At 43.4% G+C, this 22,920-nt stretch overlaps 1 protein-coding gene across 3 annotated transcripts in view; it reads left to right on the forward strand.

The window, feature by feature from the left end:
• The first annotated feature begins 249 nt into the window (after positions 1–249).
• CIT (citron rho-interacting serine/threonine kinase) overlaps positions 250–22,920 on the forward strand; it is a 174,898-nt gene continuing 152,227 nt past the window's right edge. For all 3 annotated transcript variants that reach the window (XM_088828200.1, XM_088828201.1, XM_088828202.1), the window contains exons 1-5: positions 250–302; positions 2,242–2,344; positions 8,260–8,401; positions 17,204–17,379; positions 20,563–20,664. In XM_088828200.1, the coding sequence (XP_088684326.1) occupies positions 2,249–2,344; positions 8,260–8,401; positions 17,204–17,379; positions 20,563–20,664 (516 nt within the window). In that variant the 5' untranslated portion in view covers positions 250–302; positions 2,242–2,248. The remainder of the gene's footprint in view (positions 303–2,241; positions 2,345–8,259; positions 8,402–17,203; positions 17,380–20,562; positions 20,665–22,920) is intronic.

The raw sequence follows: 22,920 nt of genomic DNA on the forward strand, positions 1-22,920 counted from the left end.
ACATCCCAGACAAACAGACGCGCCCTCAAACCTTGCATCCTTCTGCTTAACCGCCAATTTCAAACTTCCAAGACCTGCCCTGCCGGGTCGGAAGAAACAATTTCATTGGCCCTCTCTTTCACTTCCTCGGTCCCTTTAAGGACTTGGGCAGGACCTGGTTGAGATAGAACTGTCCATCATACGAGCTGGAACACTGATTGGTCCAGACGTGGCTGGCCCCACCTACGCCGTTCCCAGTGTTCAAACGCTGCCGCGGGAGGCACGGGGCCGAGCGGCGCGCAGACAGCGGGGTAGGCGGAACGGTGAGTCTGCTCTCCCCAAGCCCAATTCTCCCTCACCCTACTTTGCAAGACCAAGGGAAGGGCCTCCTCCACCACACCAACCCCGGCTTTGCCTCTCGCAGCAGGGAGGGCGGCGGTCCCGCCCTGAGGGCTGCGGGGGGTCGGGAAGGTCTTCCCAGGCTGGCGGTGCAAGGGCTTATCCCCCGTCCGAGCCGGAAGGGTTGGCTAGGCTGTGCTGCGGCTAGAGGAATTTCCTTTCTCCAACTGGGTGGGGTCCTGTGTTTCTTCTGCCCTGCCTCCTGTCGGCATTGCAAGTCGGGGCCGGCAGCGCCTTAGAATCTGTGTGACCTTAACTTTGGTGTCTTCATACTCTTGGCCCCAACCCGCCAGCGCCTACTTCCTGCCTCTTTCACTCTGTCCCATCCCTTCATGGTTTCCCAGTTACTGTTAGGTCTTGTCTCAGAACCTTAGCTCTGGCTGTTCCCTCTGACCCCAGGATACTTTTCTTTACCCAAATATCTGCAAGGCTTGCTGCTACTCCCTTCAGATTTTGGCGCAAATGTTACCTGTTCAGTGAAGTGGTGTTGGAGAAGACTTGAGAGTCCCTTGGACTGCAAGGAGATGAAACCACTCAATCCTTATATCAATCCTGAACTGAATCAATTGGAAGGACTGATGCTGAAGCTGAAGCTCCAAAACTTTGGCCACCTCATGCGAAGAACTGACTCCTTAAAAAAGATCTTGATGCTGGGAAAGATTGAAGGCAGGAGGAGAAGGGGACAGCAGAGAATGATATGGTTAGACGGCATCACCAACTCGATGGACGTGAATTTGAACAACTTCCTGAGTTGGTGATGGACAGGAAGCCTGGCGTGCTGCAGTCCATGGGGTCGCACAGAGTCGGACACAGCTGAACTGAATGGTGAAGTTACTTTGACTACACTGTTATACATTTACTACCATGCCCCAATTCCTTCATTTGTTTTTTCTTATTTTTTTTTTGAACCCCATAGCTTCCAACATACCTGTATTATGTAATTTACTTATTTTCAATCATTTGTTCAATAACTGTTTATTAGCATTTATGTGCCAGGCTATATATATTAGAATAAAAGTCCCTGCCCTGATGGAGCTTATATTCTAAGGGGCGTTGTTGTTGTTGTTCAGTGGTTAAAAGTCATGTCTGACTCTTTGTGACCGCATGGACTGCAGCTTGCCAAGCTTCCCTGTCCTTCATTTTCTCCCAGAGTTTGCTCAAACTCATGTCCATTGAGTTAGTGATGCCATCCAACCATCTCATCCTCTGTTGCCCCTACTCCTCCTGCCCTCAGTTTTTCCCAGCATCAGGGTCTTTTCCAGTGAGTCAGCTCTTTGCGTCAGGTGGCTAAAGTAATGGCGCTTCAGCATCAGTCCTTCCAATGAATATTTAGGGTTTATTTTCTTTAGGATTGACTGGTTTGATTTCCTTGCTGTCCAAAGCACTTTCAAGAGTCTTCTCTATCACCACAATTCAAATGCATCAATTCTTGGGTGCTTAGCCTTCTTTATGGTCCAGCTCTCACATCCGTACATGATTATTGGAAAATCCATAGCTTTGATTATACAGTTCTTTGTTGGCAAAGTGATCTCTCTCCTTTTTGGTATGCTGTTTAGATTTGTCATATAGCTTTTCTTCCTAGAAGCAAGCATCTTTTAATTTCATGGCTGCAGTCACTGTCTGCAGTTATAAAACAAATTTTAAGTAACTGAGTATGTCAGATAAGTGTTGCAATGTTACTCCTGTTACACTGAATAAAAGTCTGATTTTTAATCTCCAGACTGAGCTTCCCAAGACCCAGTGGTGGCTGATTTTTCACCTCCCTACCCCTGATATCTTGAGGGAAAGCTCAGGATCTCTCCAACCCTTCGCGCTCAAATCAGCGGAACACACTAACCTCCTCCTGTCTACTTTCATCACCAGTGGGGAGATGTTGAAGTTTAAGTATGGAGCACGGAATCTGCTGGACACTGATGCTGTTGAATCCATTGCCAGCCGGGCCTCCAGGCTGAATCTTTTCTTCCAGGTAACAGACTGGCTTGTCAACTTTGCTCACCTTTGTTTCCTTGGAACCTCTTTGTGACTCAGAAGTTATAGGAATTTGTTAGAGGACTGAGGCGAATCTAGGAGAAATCCCCTTTGGTGTTTTATATATGCTGAAAGTTGTAGAAAAAGGAGCCATTGTGCCAGGAGTGGATAGCTGAACTTGCCCTGGAAGGGGGACCTTTTTGAGAATTTCACACATGTTACACTTTTGCACTAAAGTTTGCCCTTTTATTAAAGAAGGAAAAGTAAACGAACAAAGACACTCTTTTGACTGGAATTTCTATAGATGTAACTCTATAGAAATATAGAAGTCTTTTTCATTCAAGGGATGTTTATATTTTAAAAAAGTTTTGATGAATACCAAACCTGTACAACCCACATTCCTCTCAAGATATAGACCATTTCCATCACCCCCAAAAGGATTAAAACTTAATGGTGTGAGATTTTTTCCCAAGTAGATTTCTAATTCTTTTGTTTGTTGTAGAAATCCTTGTTGGATAAGTCCAAGAGAAAATACAGATAGTGGTGAAGGTTTAGATTTGAATCCTGGCCCCAGATTGTATTAGCTGTGTTACCTTGGGTGAGTCAGTTGCCTTCTCTAGATCCATTTTCCTTTCTTTGTATTATAATAGAAGTTATAGCACCTAATTTACAAAGTTATGATGATTAAATGAGATAATTCATGTACTTAGTTCTTGCCCAGCCCTTTATAAATGATAACTATTATTATGATGGGTGTAGAAATAGTATTAGCTACAGTAATAATAAATTTATGTTCACTTAGCAGTAACTACTAAATAAGGCATTTTTGTAGGATTAGCTGTATGATGATAAATCTAAGGTGATTTACAATGTTATATTAGTTTCATTACTAATATGTTCTTGAGGACATTTTCCCCAAGATTTTGGTATTGGGGAATGTTCAGACAGATCAGAATGAAAGCTTAGGTTGTTCTGTGGGTCACCATTTAAGTCATGAGGTGTTTTTCTCTTATGAATGGTCTATTTTTAACCTCAGCTGACTGGAGGGCACCACTTTTTAACCCATTAATTTACTCAAAAATGTCCAACTTATGACAAAATTCTTATAATGTGCAGATATGGAGAGGGACAGAGACTTGCTCAGAATCACGCAGCTGTTGAATGACAAAGCCATACCCCATTTTTGGTGTGGGTGTGTAACTGCTGGGCAACATTGCCAGTGTATATCAGAGTTTAGTAAGTGTATCTTGTATTTAATGTCATTATACCAGCAAAGATTGTGTGTAAATCCCCAATTCATCCTTTTTTTTTTTAAACAAGTTCCACCCTGCACCCTGAAAAGCTGTTATTTGCAAGCATAGCATAACTCTAGCACTTGCTTTGATATAAGAAGGATAAAGATACTGTTTTTGCCCCCCATCCAGCTGAAACCCCACTCCTTCTTGGGTGGGACTTGAACCCAGCCAAAACTCAGATTGGGACTTAAATCCATCATTCCTGAGTTAGGAGGGGACTTGAACGCACTATTTTTTTTTAAATTTTTTAAATTTGGCTGCACTGGGTCTTCTGTTGCAGTGTGGATCAAACTCGTCTTTTAATTGAAACTGCTCACCTTGTATCAGAACTTACTGAAGCTCAAGTTCTTTTCAGCACAGAAACGGCAAAAGAGTGAATTTATTAGCAGAGGATGCTTGTGAGAGACACAAATGGTCTGGCAGGGGAACACAGCACTGAGAACAAAGAGGGCTACATTTTTATAGTCAAAGAAAAAGTGGGGAGTGGAGTATACCACCTTCCTCATTTTGGGGTAGCTGTTCAAGGCTTAGGTCTTTAGTTCTCCTTTGACCCTGTATGGTTAATGAGGACTGTCATGGCGCTATTTAAATCATATATATATTAACAGAAGAAAGGTAATATATACTAAAATATGGTAATTCATCTCAAGTTTTTGATATTATGACCCCTTTCACCTAGTTTCTTTCCCTTTTCCCCTCTATTCCTGTCTTGACTACCTGCAGAAATGCTATTCTTCAAGGACCAGTAACTCCCTGATTTCACGTAACAAGATTCAGACCCGATATCTATTGTTTTGTGTTTAAACTATTGGCACCTGTGGCTTGAATGTGCCTGGCAATTGTATGCATCTGGTCTTCTTTCAGGGTAGTGTAGATTGTTACTGAGGTGAAAGTGGCAGTCGCTCCTTTGTGTCCAACTCTTTGTGATCCCATGGACTGTAGCCTGCCAGGTTCCTCTGTCCATAGAATTCCCCAGGCAAGAATACTGGAGTGGGTAGACATTCCCTTTTCCAGGGGGAGCTTCTCAACCAGGGACTGAACCTGGGTCTCCCACATTGCAGGCGGATTCTTTACCGTCTGAGCTATGAGGGGAGATTGTTGCTAGGTTACTGGGTTCTTTTCTAGAGTGGTCATTAGCTTACAGCAGTCTCCCACATGTCCTTAAAATTCCCTCTTGTCTTTAATCCCCTCGTGGGATTTCTAAACTAACTGATTATCCCACTTTATCCCTATCCCAGTGTCCTTTTAATGAGGTTTGGATAGAGAGTAGTTTTGTTTTCCATTTAGACAGGGTCTCAGTTTCTACTTAACGGTAAGTACCTCCCCAAGAGTTCCAGGTCACTGGTTGGCAGGCTTTTAGATTTTTGAGCCAGCGAAATTTTACAGATTTGCTAGGCTGACCAAGGTTTGCCAACTTTGTATTTTGCTAAGTAAGGGATGTAAAAAAACACAAAAAAGAAAACGCTAGTATCTTCTGGTCCTTTTATTTCATAAAGAGAGAACATTTTAAAAAATACCACAAGGGGAAGGATGTTATTTCAGAATAAAGGACCATTTACAATTTGAATACACTTAGCTTTATAAAAGAGTCATCATGCAGTGTTCACTTTTTCTTACTTTATGACAGACTTGAAAACTTTGTTAAAGACTCAGTACTATATTTGGGAACTGCTGCTTAGTTAGTCTAAACTCATCAAAGGAGAGAAAAACTAGGAATCTTATTTTCCCAGGAAGTGGCAGAACTCTAAAGTGACGGATAGTGTGGTCTGACTCAGTGCTTCACAAACCTGGCTGAGGTCTGACTGTCTTGGGAGGACGTGTTATTGAAATATATTCTTAGCTACAGACTTGTAAATTCTAATTCAGTAGGTTGGGGATGGTACCTGAGAATCTGGTTTTTGGTTTTTAGTTAAATTCTCCCTCCAGGTGACTCAAAGATAGTCATGTTACTGAACCCAAGCTTGTTCTGCTTGCCACGGGACAGGCCAATAAATCAGGAGATGAGCTGTTGGAACAAGGAATAACTACTTTAATTGGAAACCTAGCAGAAGGAGAAGATGGTAGACTGGCATCTCAGAAAACCATCTTCCCTCAGTCGAGTTCTGGCTCCCTTTATATACAAGAAGGGGAGGGGCCCACTGTGGCACTGACCAGTGGCTAAGCAGGACCACCGAAAGTGGCTGGTTGACAGTTGCTCACTAACAGGTTGCTTGCTTGGGGGAGGGCCCCACTGTGGCATTGACCAATGGCTGGGCAGGACCACTCAAAGTGGCTGGTTGACAGTTGCTCACTAACGGTTGCTTGCTTGGGGGAGGGGCCCACTGTGGCACTGACCAATGGTCAGCAGGGCCACTAACTGGTCGCTTGCTTGTGGGTAGGTCCACTGTGGTGCTGAGCAGGGCCCCTATAGCTTGTGCCTGCCTTGTGGCTGTTACACCCAGAGTAGGAAGGTGCCACACGACACCAGAAAGCGGCAGGCTCTGAGGAAGTCTGGGCTGCTCTAGCATCGTTGTTCTCTGGCTCTCAGTAGAGCCTGGTTATCTGAGGCGGCAGATGCTGTGGCCTCAGCTGGCTTCACTGGCCAGTTGGTGACTGATGAGGTGGCTTAGAAGTTGGCATCCTGGGAGCGGAGCTCCCGTCTACCACTTGGGCAGTGGGTTAGTGGTGGGCGTGGACCGACCTGGTGGGCTGGATTCAGCCGCGTGCAGAGAGGTGCAGTGGAGTGACCCCTGCTTTAATGGTGTGTGCTGGCCAGTGCCAGGGAGTGGGCAGGAAAGGGCCCATCATGCTTCTGGTTCTGGCTGAGGAGGCTGCCATTGGGCTGTTACAGTCAGTTTGTTTCTGTCATCCAGGGCTGAGTAACAAAGCGCTCACAAAGTTTAAAGCAACAGTGGTTTGCTTTTTCTTAGAATTCCGTGGGTTGGCTGCATGAAACTAGGTGATTCTTCTGTTGGGGTCACTCGTGGGTTGTATTGAGTTGGGAGCTTGGCTGGGACTAAAACCGCTGGGTGCCAACTGCTGACTGGGGTGCCTCAGTTCGTCCAGTGACCTCTTCTCCAAAGGTCTTTTGTTACTCAATCTAACCTGGGGCTTGTAATTTTTTCTGTGAATAGTACATTGGTCCTAAGGTCTCTGCTGCAACTACTGAACTCTGCCATTCTCTTTATAGCACAGAAGCTCAGACAGTAAAGAATCTGCCTGCAATGCAGGAGACCTGAGTTCAGTCCCTGGGTTTGGAAGATCCCCTGGAGAAGCAAATGGCAACCCATTCCAGTATTCTTGCCTGGAGAATTCCATGGACAGACAGAGGAGCCTGGCAGGCTACAGTCCGTAGGATCGCAAAGAGCTACATGAGACTGAACAACTAACACACACACACACACACACACACACACACACGTGCACACACAGCCATAGATGATGTGTAAATTAATAGGCATGGCTGTGTTCCAATAAAACTTTATTTATAAAAACAGACAGTGGGTGAGATTTGACTTGTCACCTGGTCTAGCCCAAACTTCTCAACTTGGCGGCTGGCTTCCCCCAAAAGACAAAAGTAGAAGCTGCCAGACTTCTTAAGGGGTACATCTTGAACTGGCACTGGGTCACCTGTGTTACGTTCTGTTGTTTCACATGAGTCATGGCGACAGCACAGATTCATGGGGAGAAGAAATAGACTCTGACACTTGATGCAGTGGCAAGTGCTTTTAGCGTTAGAAGAATTGTTGGTGGCCAGCTTTGCAGAGAGAACTGCATATAGTCCGTGGCACGTGGGATTCATTGCTCTAGACCAGGGGTGTGAACTCAGTCTTGGGTGGCCAGACAGTGAGTGTAAAGGAGTCAAATGGGCCAGATGGAAGAGCTGTGAGTTGAGTCTGCAGTGAAATGCTGAACACATCCACTTTCTAGAGGGGCAATGCTCCTCAGCTGCAACTCAGCCTCCCCAGACAGGAATGTGGTATAGGGTTGCCAGATCTGCCTGTGTCTCAGGAGAAGCCAGAAATCCTCCCCTTCCCCCATCCCTTTTCTTTTGGTGTGAAATCTCCTGATTTTTTCAATATTGGCAGATAAATTATTTTAAATATAACAGGCCAAACAAAACATGTCTGTGGGCTAGATGCAGTCTGCCAGTTTGCAACTGTTGCCTGAAATCATGAATAAATTCAGCTTTAGTGCAGACACTCCATTCATACGACCCTTTATTGTTTGAGTGAATTAAAGAAACTGAAGTTATGTTAAACAAACCTGTAGGAACACGGAGGAAGAGGCATTCATTGTGTCCTCCTGAAGAGGCACGGAGATGGGACGGGACCAGCAGGGTCCAGAGTAAATGTCTCCATGAGCCTCAGACTGCCAAGACAGAAGAACTGTTTCTTATTCATGGTGTGCTGATGAAGTTTTTCTCCCCAGGTGCAGGAGGAAGAAGCCCACATACAAGTGATAACTTAATGACTGTCAATGGACGTCACTTTAAAGGATGAGGCCACCAAATTCCGCTGCTAGCATGTGTCGTGAGCAGTTAGTTGAGTTGGTGGCTTGCAATTTACTCTGCGTGGATGTTATTGATCAAAGCTTTTCATTATTGACAGTGTCTCCATCTGCTGTTTGCTGTTTTTAGGGGAAACCACCCTCCATGACTCAACAGCAGATGTCTCTTCTTTCCCGAGAAGCGATATTAGATGCCCTCTTTGTTCTCTTTAAAGAATGCAGTCAGCCGGCTTTGATGAAGATTAAGCACGTGAGCAACTTTGTCCAGAAGTGTAAGTGTGGGGAGAACTTTTTCTTGAAAATTGTCCTGCTTAGTGAGAATGAGAAGGATACTGGAGGTGGGATGCATTTGTGGTCGGAGGGAGGAGTGGGTAGGAATTTCTGCTTTAGATGGACCCAGCTTCATGGTCAGCTTCCACCTGCTGTTGCTAGGAGACCGGATAAATCACGCCTCTTGATTGTGAGTGATGGAAACTCAACTCAAACTAGCTTAGGCCAAAAAGTGAATTAAAAAATTATTGAAGTATAGTTGATACACAATGTTGTGTTACTTTCTACTGTACAGTGAAGTGATTCAGTTATATATATACACACTCTTTTTCATATTTCTTTCCATTATGATTTACCGTGGGATATTCAATATAGTTCCCTGTGCTATACAGTAGGACCTTGTTGTTTATCCCCAAAAGTAAATTTTTTTGGCTTATGAAACTGAGAGTCCAGGGATGGGTCAAATTTTAGGCATGGCTGGTTCCAAGGACTTAACGTCTCTGGCTCCTTCATTATATTCACTCAGGGCTGATTATTCATTAGGCATTGTGAACACAGTGCTTAGCATCTACAGTATTCAAAATTATTGTAATTTGTTTAATTTTACTTCACTTAAAAATCATAAAAAATATGGGTATAATAATAATCTATAATGATTCTGGATTATATTCATATTTATACCAATGTGGTCACAACAATATATTTATATAATTTTTTTTTTCTTTTAATGGGCCAAGGGGCTGATGAAGGCAAGTGCCTAGGGACTATGAAAGTCATAAACTGGCCTTGCCCTCACCCTGTTCTTGACTCTACTTGACTTGCACGTGGTGGGGAAGTTGGCTGCTTGCTGGTTCCTAGTTTTGTATTTTTTCACCTGACACCAGTATTTCTCAATCAGTGGTGATTTCGCCTCCCCCAGGGACGTGTGGCAGTATCTGGAGACAGTTTTGGTTGTCATAGCTGGCAGGGAGGGTGCCCTCGGTAGCTAATAAGTGGAGCCCAGAGATGCTGATAAACATCCTGCGATGCACAGGATGGCCCCCACCACACAGAATTATCTGGCTTCAAAGGCGGACAGTGCCAAGTCTGAAAGAAACCACGTCTCACATGACTTTCCAGTGTAACCAACCACCCTAAAATTTAGTGGCTTAAAACAAGAATCATGATTCTGTGGGTCGACTAGGCTTAGCTGAGAATTCTTCCATTCCATGCAGCATGGGTCAGGATTGCGGGCATCTGGGCTGGAATGGATGACCCGCCCATTGTCTGGCATGTTGCCTAGAAGGCTGGGCTCCCGCAGGACTCTGAGACTAGTAGACCTGTCTCTCTCTCTCTGAAGTCTCAGAGCTTCTTGCTCTCCATATGGCTATTCTGTGTGGTCTGTCCATGATGGGTCAGCCAACTACAGCCTGGGATGCCTGCTTTGTAAACAAAATTCTCCTGGAACGCGGCTTCACCTGTTCCCTATGGCTGCTGTCACATCACAAGGCGTTTGAGTAGGTGTGACCATATGAACTACAACACCCAAAATGTTTACTCTCTGATGCTTTGAGACAAAGCTACTGACCCGTGGTCTACGCTGTCACTCTAGCAGAGATGTCTAGATGTCCTCTATGGCAACTCAGGGTTTCCAAGTACAAAAGTGGAAGCTGCCAGGCCTTCTCAGGGCTTAGGTCTGGAAGGGACATAGAATCTCTTTGGCTGCATTCCATGGTTTGCAGTGAGGCAGTAGGGCCACCCAGATTTCTTGTGCCAGGGAGCAACAAAACACATGCGTTGGGCACTGTCTTTGGATGCTGGCTACCCAACTGTACCCAGCGTGTATCGTCTACTGTCTCTATTCGTGCAGTCTCAGGGAAGATTCTCATTGGCTCTGCTTTGGGTCACTTGCCCATCCCTTGACCAGTCACTGGGCCAGGGTGTGAAGTATTGTGATTGGCCTCATCTAGGTGCCCAGGGCTCCAGGGCACCATGATCACTGGGACCTCATGGAATGAGGGATGTGCTATTGCCTAAAGGACCTGGGAGTTTTGAATGGATAAAACCAACGTATGTCTCGTAAGTGACATCAGTATTTACTTGTCTGTTCTCAGTGTCCTCATCTGAACAATGGGGGAAAAGGCATATCTGATATAGGGATTGAATGAGATAGTGCACAGTCCAGGCTTATGTTGCTTGGCACGTAGAGACACTCAGTAAATATTGCCCAATAATGATAACCATAAACCTCAATGTTTAACATATTGTGTACTTTTAACTTTAAAATGCACTTGGCATATTTGTTCTTGATTCTGTATTTGTTTGAATAAGCTCCAACCTTATTTTGTTGAGTATTTAAACTCTCAAATAGGGAGTAGGAGGGGAAGGAGAAGCTTGTGACAAGACTAATTTACTGAGCTTTCAACATGCACCTTCTTGAGATTGCCCGCCAGTTAGGATCATCCTTTAAAGCAGTGGTTCTTCTAGACTCATTTAGTAATCAGGAGGCTAGACTTGTGAAATGTAGATTTTTCTAATAGATTTCTCTTTCAGGAAACTGTTTCATATTTTTAAAGAGGCCTCCTGGAGAGGATGGTTGAGAAATTGATTGGAAAAGAGTGATTGCATTAGTATGTTTTTTTCCCCCCTCTTTGAATTTCTGTTTTGGAATGTAAGCTTCATTTTTCTGTGGGAAGAAGGGTCCAAGAGCTATTACCACATAAGTTTCTTGAAGCTTGCCATAGAGATGGAAAATTTCTTCTGGGACTGTTGGAGGAAGTGAGACAGAATAATACAGCCCTGAAGCAGTGCCCCTAGTTTGGGCCAAGGGAGGGCAGGGAGCTGGCATTTGGGAATCAGGGAGGAGTTCTTTGTTTCTTAATTGCTAAGCTAGCCTTTTTGCCTAAAACTGGGTCTGGTACACAGACGGTGGGACTCTCCGGGTGGTACAGTGGTGAAGAATCCTTCTGCCAATGCGGGAGATGGAAGAGACATAGGTTTGATCCCTGAGTTGGGAAGACCCCCCCAGAGAAAGAAGTGGCAACCCACACCAGTATTCTTGCCTGGAAGATTCCATGGATGGAGGAGCCTGGCAGGCTACAGTCCATGAGGTTACAAAATGTCAGACATGATCAAGTATGCATGGACACACACAGAAGTTGTTTAATAAATATTGGTTGACTGACTATTGCTGATGAACAGAATAAGTAGCAAAATCTTAAGCAGTATATCACATATTTTATGTAAAAAATAAGTGTGATGTTAAAACATGCAGACCAAAAAAAGTGTTGATAATTATAAAAAAATTATCAAAAGTGTTGATAATTGTTAAAGTTGGACTTTTCTTGGTGATTTGACAGTGGCTGAAATTTTACCCTCTTTCAGCTACATTCACTGCAGGCAAACTCTTCTATATGTTCAAAATCTTAGTACTTTGGGCAAAATAGTACTTTTAAGTTCCTCCTCCTCCCACCCTCCCCACCCCCTGCCATTGTAAGCATAATACAAAGTTACTTGTCGCAACATGGATGGACCCAGAGATTATCATACTAAGAGAAAGTCAAATATATGATATCACTTATATATGGAATCCTAACAACCGATACAAGTGCACTTATTTACAAAACAGAAATGAGACTTAGAGACATAGAAAACAAACCTATAGCTACCAAAGTATAAGGTGGGGAAGGGATAAATTAGGAGTTGGGATTAACATGTACACACTACTATACATAAAATAGGTAACCAACAAGGACCTATAGCACAGGGAACTATATTCACTATCTTGTAATAACCTATAATGGAAAAGAATCTAAAATACATACATATATATATATATAGCTGAATCACTTTGCTGTATACCTGAAAACACAACATTGTAAATCAGCTATATTTCAATAAAAATTAAAAAAATACAAAGTTAAATATAAAAGATCAGAATGGAAGAAAATCCCTCAAAATCTTACCTAAGATAACTACTGTTAATGGTTCAGTGCATAGTATTGCAACTTTTCTTTTGTCCTTATAAGATATTTACTGTGGAATTGTTCAAACGTATCTTAACAGTAAAGAGACAAGTGTCACAAACCCCCACGTACCAATCAAGTAGCTTGAACAAATGAACCCTTTACCATGTGTATTCTGACATTTTTTTGTTCAGTTGCTCAGTCGTGTCCAACTCTTTGTGACTCCACGGACTGCAGCACACCAGGCTCCTTTGTCCTTCACTGTCCCCTGGAGTTTGCTCAGACCTCATGTCCTTTGAGTTGGTGATGCCATCCAACCATCCTGTCCTTTGTCGCCCCCTTCTTCTGTGTGCAGTCTTTCCTGGCATCAGGGTCTTTTCTATTGAGTCTGTTCTTTGTGCCAGGTGGCCAAAGTATTGGAGCTTCAGCATCAGTCCTTCCAATGAATATTTAGGGTTGATTTCCTTTTGGATTGACTGGTTTGATCTCTCTTGTTGTCCAGGGGACTGTCAAGAGTCTTCTCCAGCACCACAGTTTGAAAGTATCAGTTCTTTGGTGCTTAATCTTCTTTATGATCCAACACTCACTTCCGTACATGACTGCTGAAAAATCCATAGCTTTGACTATATGGATCTTTGTTGGCACAGTGATGTCTCTGCTTTTTAATACACTGTCTATGTTTGTCATAGCTTTTCTTCCAAGAGCAGGTGTCTTTTAATTTCGTGGCTGCAGTCACCATCTCCAGTGATTTTGGAGCCCAAGAAGATAAAGTCTGTCACTGTTTCCATTTTTTTCTCTATTTATTTGCCATGAAGTGATGGGACTGGATGCCATGATCTTAGTTTTTTGAATGTTGAGTTTTAAGCCGGCTTTATCACTGTCCTCTTTCACCTTCATCAAGAGGCTCTAACATTACTCTGATTTAATTTCATGCAAAATGGGTTGTATGTTGATAATGTTTTGCCACTAGCTTTGCTCACCTAGCAATATATTTACTCAACAAATATTTGTGGAGCACTCACTATGTGCCTGCTGCTGTTTTGAGTATTGGGCTTACAGTAGTGATCAAAACAGAAGCAAATCCTTATCCTTGAAGAATATAGACTCCAGTGGAGGGTGAACTACTTAATTCTTTTAAATATGTGTCTAGTGTTGTTTTCTGTGGGTGAACTCTCATGCTATTTCCACTTTCCTATTAATTGTAGACCTCTACATTGTTTCTGATTTTTCTGTAACAAGCAGTGCCCATCATAAATAAGTGTCTTGATATGTGTGTCTTTTGAACATTTCTGTGAAGGATACATTCCTAGAGATTGAAGTGTTGCAATACTGAGTTTCAAAAAAGGAAGCAGCATTCAGCTGTGGTGGCTTTGGTCCCTGGATCTATATATGTATCTGGGAAGATCATTCTCTGATGGAATTTTCATTTCATGCTTTGGGTCTGTACCTCAATGTCAGTTCCCACCGTGTTCATAGTGGGTGGGGATGAAGGTTGATGTGGTTTTGTAGTCACAGATGTTGCTGGTTTGAAGAGAAGTTGTGCAGGGTTATTTTTCACAGTCATAGGCATGAGTTTAGCATCTTACCTGTTCACCTTGATAATCCCAAATTCTCTGAATAAAAACATCGTGACTTGGAGTGGTTTCTCAGAATTCTGAGAGTGTCATGGTGGTTTTGCCTGCAAGCAGTTTTGTCTGTGGGATGATTGAGATGCCTGGTGGTTGCTGGAGACAGACCCAGAGTTATTAAGTTGGACAGTGCTGTAAGCAACGCGGGGGCCCAAGGCCTTACAGAAGAATCAGGAGAGGCTGGCCTTGTGTGCAAGCAGTAATGAAATCAGGTTCAAGTCAGAAAATTGCAAGCCAGCATATTTGGGAAATTAATAATTCAAAAACTCAAGTACTAGGTCTGAGAGAAACTTGGAAGAAGACAGGGAAGAAAGAATGGGCTTGACACAGTGATGTCAAGGCAGAAAGAAAATATGGTGCAGCATTCAATTCTGCTTCTGCATGGAATCCTCCCCGAAGGCGCTCTAGATTTATTTTTTGTTTTACAATGGTCATGGTGAATTGAAACGGATCTACTCACCCTTCTTGCTTGATTCCTCAAGGGAACAAAAGAAGATGTTTTTAGGATAACAAGTAAGAGATGTTGTTAGTGCAGTGGTGCTCATCACATGTGCCTTTGATCCAAATGAATTCAACTCCACCCATGCAACAAAGAAAGGGAGTGGGTAACAACAATTAAAATTGCATTGGCTAATTCATCAATGTGCTGCCAAATGACTGTGGTTATGAAATGGCTCTTCCCTTTGTTGGACTCTGTTCCTTTAACAGTGTGAACAACTTGCCGAGTGAATGTAGCTCCCAGCTGTATCTGGTGCCCTTCCACAGAAATGTCTCCAGTGTACCTGTGGGATTTCAAGAGTCCCTTGGTCTTCACCATGGCACCTTTCTGAGGGATTCTCCAGGATAATTTTGATGACATGTTACTCTTGTCTTCCTTTGGAGTATAACCCTGTATATGATGCAGTTTCCCTGTAATGGACAGTCACAGCTGTTCTGCCCTATTCCTTTTTTAAAAAAATATTTTATTGAAGTATAGTTGATTTACTAATGTTAATTTCTGCTATACACCAATACAGTTATATAATACATATATATATATTCTTTTTCATATTCTTTCCCATTATGGTTTATCACAGGATATTGAATATAGTTCCCTGTGCTATACAGTAGGACCTTGTTGTTTATTCATCCTATAAATAACAGTTAATATCTGCTAATCCCAGGCTCCCAGTCCTTCCCCCCACCCAACCCCCTTGGCAACCACAAGTCTGTTCTCTGTGTCTGTGATTCTGTTTCATAGATACGTTCATTTGTATTTTAGATTCCATATGTAAGTGATATTATATGATATTTTGTTTTTCTATTTCTGACTTACTTTGCCTGTGTGTGCCTGTTGCTGCTGTTTAGTTGCTCAGTTGTGTCTGACTCTGTGCAACCCCGTGGACTGTAGCCTGCCAGGCTCCTCTGCCCGTGGGATTTCTCCAGGCAAGAACACTGGAGTGGGTTGCCATGCCTTCCTCCAGGGGATCTTCCCAACCCAGGGAATGGACCCAGGTCTCCCACACTGCAGGTGGATTATCTACTGTTGGAGCCACCAGGAAGCCAGCCTTACTTTGCTTAGTATGATAGTCTCGAGGTCCTTCCATGTTGCTGCAAATGGTATCCATCCTTTTTTTGTGGCTGAGTAGTATTCCACCGTATGTATATACCTCATCTTCTTTGGCTGTTCATTTGTCAGAGGACATTTCGGTTGTTTCCATGTCTTGGCTATTGTAAATAGTGCTGCTGTGAACATGGGAGTGCATGTATCTTCTCAAATTACAATTTTGTCTGGGTATATGCCCAGGAGTGGAATTGCCGTATCATATGTTAGCTCTGTTTTTTGTTTTTTGAGGAACCTCTATCATGTTTTTCATAGTGGCTATACCAGTTTACATTCCCACCAACATTGTAAGAGGGTTTTCGTTTCTGCACACCCTCTCCACCATTTGTTATTTGTCGACTTTTTAATGATGGCCATTCTGACCAGTGTGAGATGGTACCTCATTGTAGTTTTGATTTGCATTTCTCTAATATTTATGTTCCATTCTATTCTTTAGATCATTAGAATCACTATATATCCTGTGATGCCCTAGTTTAATGTTGTTAATAAATGTATATTAGATTCCAAATCTGCTACCTGTTTAGTCCATACTTTAAACACGGAGAATCTCTGACTGTTATGAACTGAATGTTTTTACCGACCTTCCTGCTTCCTTCTCCAGTTTCCCAAATTCATAAGTTGAGGCTCTGACTCCCCCCCCCCCCAAAGTGGAGCCTTTGGGAGATAATTAGATGTAGATGAATTCATCAAGGTGGGCCCCATGATGGAATTCGTGTTCCTAGAAGAAGAGGAAGAGAGATGAGGGCTCCTTTTCCTTCTACCACATGAGGAATACAGGGGCTGCCTGTCAGCCAGGAAGTGGGTGCTCAACAGGCTCTCAGCCTGCCCGCCCTCACAGCCTCTAGAACTTTGAGAAATTAATGTCTGTTGTTTAAAGTGCTTCATCCATGGGTCTGATGCTTTTGTTAAAGCTCTCAGGGTAGAGGAAGACGCCAGCTGAGAGGTTGCATTCAGAAGAGGAGTGAGACTATGCTAAGAAAAGAGACAGTTGCAAGCCCATCAAGCTGTGTGACACGTCAGCTCTGCAGGGCCAAGGCCAGGCCTCTGCCTGGTTCCTCAGGCTCAGGCTTTCTCTCCCTTCGTAGTGCTGCTACATACTGTGTATGGCAAGGAGGGTATTTACTGACACGATGCAAGGGAGATAAGACCTGGGCTAATGGAGTAAAACTGAGTAGAACATATGGAATCAGGATGGAATGTTCTGGAAGTCAACCCCAAAGTCGACTGAGGATGGGGATCACATTGCTCATATCCCATTATAAACCAGTCCAGATGCCGATAACAAGTTTGACCACACTCACTGCCCTGCAGCCCCCGGAGAGGGGGAGGAAAAGCATGATTTCTGTTCTCCTTCCCCTGTTTTCTGCATCTACAGGATTCAGATCATAGCTGCCATGGAAACTGTGCGTTGGAATTTCTGGAGCCCTTAATTTTAACTTAGCATAGAAAAAACACTTTTGTGCTGATTTTATAATTATTCACGACAAGGAGAAAGTGACTAAATGTCTCCTGACAGTGAGGGAAGATACAGCAACGCTTTCTTCTTTCTTCCTTTCTTCTCGCTTTCATAAAGGTACGAGTATTTGAAGCACGTTATGGATCCAGGAGTCACTCTTCCGTCTTTTGCAGATTCTGATATCATAGCTGAGTTGCAAGAGCTCCAGCCTTCAGTGAAGGACTTTGAAGTGAGAAGTGTCGTAGGCTGCGGTCACTTTGCCGAGGTACAGGTGGTCAGAGAGAAAGCGACTGGGGATGTCTATGCCATGAAAGTCATGAAGAAGAAGGCCTTGTTGGCCCAGGAGCAGGTAGGAGCATTTAACATCCAGCCTCCCCTGTCTGCACCAGCAGGTTCATTGCAGAGATGAGAATCTGCTGAATTGACACCTGGGATGGAGCCAGTTTTCCTCTGCATCCCTAGTTTTAATTACTGTGGCACAGCCAGGAAGGTCTGAGCATGGTTTCTTGAAATGATATTGACTAATTTTGAAGATTGACAAGCTCCCTTGGGTTGCTTGGTCATGTTTTTATAGTTGCATGTTATTCAGAACCAACTTGGCCTTTTCACTGTTGAATCTGAGATGATCTTTTGTGACCATCCACTGAGGATTCAGAGATGTGCATATCATGGGGTGAGTCAGATAGCCTTTGCTTTTGTACACATCTTATATGTTTGTGTTGGGGGCATCTGTACTTGATTTTTTTTTTTTTTTTTTTGTATTTGGTTTTAAAACAGGCCTCTGGAGAAATTAAACTGTTCTGTGGCTAGGGAGTTGCCAGTCTCAGAGAAGGTGAGAAGTTATCTTTCTGGCTGTGGTGTTTTTCTCTCTTTTTAAACAAGGCTGCTGCTCCCAGACGTTATTGATTCATTTGCCGTGTTTCTAGAGAGACGGCCATCAGCCTTGGTGTTCAGAGAGCAATTTATTAGTTACCCACGTTCGAGAGCACATCATGTGTCCAATAATGGACCGGCTCTGTGGGAAGTCTGCAAAAGGAATCAAACTCCATGGCTGTTAGTTTCAGGGTTTCAGCGCAGCCTTGAAAAGTTGAGGAAAAATGGCAGATCCATAAAGCAGGCACTTAGGAGCTAAAGCATCACAAAAGAGGGAGCAGTTAGCAAATTCACAAATGACGGAATGAGGGAAAATGTGGGTGAGCCAGAGACAGGGGAGATTCACACTGCTGAGAGGGAACTTGGGCTCTGGGCAGGGAGAAGTGACGAGAATGTACCAGGTAGAAGTGTGGTATGTGTGCTGCTCTGGAGGTGTACGTACTGGAATGCTATGCAGATGTGTGTGTTTGTGTGTGTTTAGAAGTTTCAAACAAATAGACTGGAAAATGAGGAGAAGGAAGGACATTGGAGTTGGGAGGAAGTGATTGGTGGGAAACCTCAAGAATTCTCTTCTGGCTACTGTGATAAAATATGCATCACATAAAATTTACCACTTTAGCTATTTTTAAGTGTACTGTTCTGTGGCATTAAATACATTGGCAGTGTTGTGTCATCATCACCACTGTCCACCTTTAGAACTTTTCATCATCCTAAACTGAAACTCTGTACCCATTAAACAGTAACTCATCATCTCCGCTAAGAACCGGTTTTTGGAGTTGGAATTTAATTTGTGAGGCGGTTGGGGTTCACGTAGGCTTTTGGAAGCAGGAGGTTGGGATCAGGGTTTCAGCACTTGAGTGACTTTGTGTGACCTCTGGTCAGAGACACAGCAGAGGGCAGGAAACTGCTTGTCAGAATCTGAGAATGCTGTGGCCTTTGTTCAGGAATGAAATGTGGGCAACTTCATAGAAAGGATACATGACAGGACGTGGCAGATCATTTGGAAGAGAGGTGTGGAAGATGCTCGCTGAGCCTCAGGCCATACCTACTAAGCACCTGTTGGGTCTGGTGTGTCCTAGGTCCTTGGAAGAGGCCTTAGATGTAGCTTTGTGCTCCTTATATTTCATGTGGGCAATGGTGCATAGAAAAGGAAATGAATCCAGCACATTCCATACTGCAGATGAGGGATAGGGACCCTCGCCCAGGTGTGCTCCTCCGGGTGAATGACTTGAGTCACTTGAGTGTGAGGTATATGCTGGGGGATTTAAAAACCTCACATACCCAGTAGCTAATTAAAGCCACCCACCCATTCGTTACCGGAGCCACGCAGGGCTATCACAGAGAGGATGCTCTGTTCCTCTCATTGCATCCCAACAGGGGAGTCTCATTTGCAGTTTGTCACATTCCTGAGGATGTCACGTTGGTATCTGCCACCCTTCTCCACTGTGGAGTTACTCCTTTCCTCTTTATAATTGCATAGGTATTTTGGAAGGAGATACTTTCAAACTGTGGAAATACCTGTTTCTGATAAAACTTTCAATCCATCCGTTTATTTAGATCTGTATGCCCCTGCGTTTGCCTGTCAGTGAGTTACAGTCCATTCCTGTCAGTGTATGTTTTTATACTCAAATTGTTCCCAAGTTGGCCAGTGAGAATCTCTTCAGGTTGGCTTTTGTATATCCTTTTGATATATCCCCCATCTTTGAATTCTGTGTTACTTTCTGATCCAACAAGATGTTTGGGCTCTTAAACTCTCTTTACCTGCCCCAGCCTCATAATCAGTCATTTCTCTGGGAGCCCCGTATTTTTTTTTTTTTTAAGTGGAAAACAGTATTTAGAGGCCAAGGTCTGGGCATGAGGTGTTCTCTTTGCTATCAGGATGTCATTGCTGCCAGACTCCATTCAGTGGACAAGGCCAGGAAATACATGTACGTGTATGCAGTATACCTACCTCATGCACACGAACATTAACATCTGTATTTATTTCTGTATCTACTTGTGTATGTTGAAAACCATGTATTCACACCAGCATCTCCAAGTCCTATCCAGCTTCACAAGGTTTGTCCTAATTTTCACCCTTTTCATGTTTGTAACTCCTCTGAAATCACCCTCAACGTTTTTTACTTATTTTATGCACCTGTGTCTATCCGTCAAGTCTACCTTGACGGGCTCAGTTGCTCTAGGTCATCTAGACCTCGATTGACTTCCTCACCATACGTGAGCCTTTGATACCCAACATTGGTCTGCTCCACACGTGATTGCTTCCCTCCTCACCCTGCTCAGACCTGTCACCCTATTCTGGGCCACCATGGCTTTCCTTGTCACCTGTCATGGATGTTTATCTGGTTATTCTCCATCTAATGGTTTTAGGACTGAATTGCTCAGTGAGGTAAGGTGAAGAGAAAGATTTAAATTTAAAAGAAGTGGGTCGACTTTGAAGAAAGACATTAAGTAAATAACTGGACACTATTATATGGATCTGGCAAAAATTGAGCGAAGCAGATGTAAGAATGAGATTTGTGGAATGTTGGGCTACATGATAGCTTTTTAAAAAAGAAACAAAACTGGGTATCAGTTTAAGCTTAAAGGAAGAACAAAGAGCATTTCCGCCATCACACTTAGTTCTTTATAATTGTCTTAATAGTTTCATTCTTCCTAGGTCTCATATTTTGAGGAAGAACAGAACATATTATCTCGGAGTACAAGTCCTTGGATCCCCCAGTTGCAGTACGCCTTTCAGGACAAAAATAATCTTTATCTGGTGAGTCTTTCCATCCATCTCTGTATAATTAGCCTAGTGTTGCAATAATCAGATAGCATGGCTGTGTAATTGAATGTGGTTCTTGGCCACGTGGCCCATGACACTTTTCATTCATTCTCATGCTCTCCTGCCTTTCAGGTGTGTCTTCTTGTCCTAAAGATGAAGCCCTAATCCATTTAGAAAAGCCCCATTTATTGCTGGATATTGTAGCTATGGCTCAAAGGGCAATAAAGAGAAGTCATTTATTGGCAATAGTCTGATAGTACCTTTAACGAAATCTTACTTTAAGTTTTAAAAATTGAGATAGAGCATGGTTATTATAAGAAAATGCAAACACTGTGGAAATGTGTGAAATAAAAGAGAACATGCTTGACCTTTCTCTCTAATCACTCCCCCCTGGGAAACACATGTTAATGGTTATGTATGTTCGTTCTGGCTCTTAACTGTGAGTTGTGGAAAGAATATTTCTGTGCCTGTGCCTATCACACATGTATATAGTTTGTTTCACAAAAATGGTGTGTTACTAACTACTCTGCTCTTCAGCTTGCTTTTTGCCTTTCAGTAATTTCTCCCTGACATCTTTTCATGTCAGTACATGCAGATCTGCATTGTTCTTTTGAGCAGCACCATGGTTTTCACTGACGTGCATGTAGCATAACTTACAGAATGTTAATTCATTTTGGGGCCTTGTTTAGGTTCTTAGGGATTTAGATTCCTAAAGTTAAAGGTATCTTAGAAGCAATTTTTGTTCCTGATTCAGCCCTTAAAACAAGACTATCCTATTAAGTTGAATGGAGATAAACTTTTATAGAGCTCACATCAGAGAAGAGGGTAAGAGACGGATGCCTATTTGTTTTGAATCTTTGCTGGGCATTTTGGGGGGACTTCCCTGGTGGCTCAGGTGGTAAAGGATCTGCCTGCAGTGCAGGAGACCCGGGTTTGATCCCTGAGTGAGGAAGATCTCCTGGAGAAGGGAATGGCAACACACTCCAGTATTCTTGCCTGGAGAATCCTGCAGACAGAGGAGCTTAGCAGGCTACAGGGTTGCGAGAGTCAGACAGGACTGAGCAACTAACACTAGGAAAACGTACTCCCTTTATTTCTGATCTGGAATAAACAGCTTATTTGCCTTGGTTTCATCTTAGTTGGGAACCAGTACCGGTGGGGAGGCTCCTTCTGGTCCCACCCTGCCTTCTGAGCAAGGGTATTCTCACATGGATATGCTGGGAGACTGGCCTTGCACTCACCATGCGATCCTTCAGAGCCGTCACCATGCCTATGGTCTCTATGTCCTGAAACTTCCTTTTTTTTCCTTCCTTGAAACCTGGAGCTTGAAGCCATGACCTTTACAGATGACCTTGGTGTGTTTCTAGGCTCACTGCTGTCCTAGGACGTTTGTTGCATATGGTAATATTTGTCCTGTGCTATGTGTGTCTTGCGGAGCCCCTTGTATTTGGATGTATTAACAGATTTACTCATTATCTTTCAGAAAAGCAATTCCTTTGATACAGTAGGTTCTTTGTTCATTATTGTTGTTTTGGATATTTTTAACAAGAGCTCTGCAAATGATACAGAACATCAGCTTGGGAGCATAAGGTTTGTTTCTGAGGCCACACGGGCTGTCCCAGAGCTGGGAAGGGCTCTGATTTTTGGCGAAAGTTGAGACTCCACAATTTTCTGGTCTGCCTTGCACTGCTCCAAAAACTTACCATTCTCTTCCTCTGAGTCGAAGAGCTCAACCTTTTTGTATTTTTTTAAATTTTATTTTATTTTTTGACTGTGCTGGGTCTTTATTGCTGTGCAGGCTTTTCTCCATTTGTGGTGAGTGGGGGCTACTTTCTAGCTGCAGTGTGCATGTTTCTCATTGCGGTGGCTTCCCTTGGAGCTCAGCCTTTTTGATCTCCAGTCTCATGCAACTTCTTAGTAGTTCAGTTTAGTCGCTCAGTCGTGTCCGACTCTCTGTGACCCCATGAACCGCAGCACGCCAGGCCTCCCTGTCCATCACCGACTCCCGGAGTCTACCCAAACCCATGTCCATAGAGTTGGTGATGCCATCCAGCCATCTCATCCTCTGTCGTCCCCTCCTCCTGCCCTCAATCTTTCCCAGCATCAGGGTCTTTTCCAGTGAGTCAGCTCTTCGCATCAGGTGGCCAAAGTATTGGAGTTTCAGCTTCAACATCAGTCCTTCCAATGAACACCCAGGACTGATCTCCTTTAGGATGGACTGGTTGGATCTCCTTGCAGTCCAAGGGACTC

Source organism: Moschus berezovskii, chromosome 19 (assembly GCF_049115385.1).
Source record: "Moschus berezovskii isolate FMDL1 chromosome 19, NW_MosBer_1.0, whole genome shotgun sequence".
Taxonomy (NCBI): Eukaryota; Metazoa; Chordata; class Mammalia; order Artiodactyla; family Moschidae; genus Moschus; species Moschus berezovskii.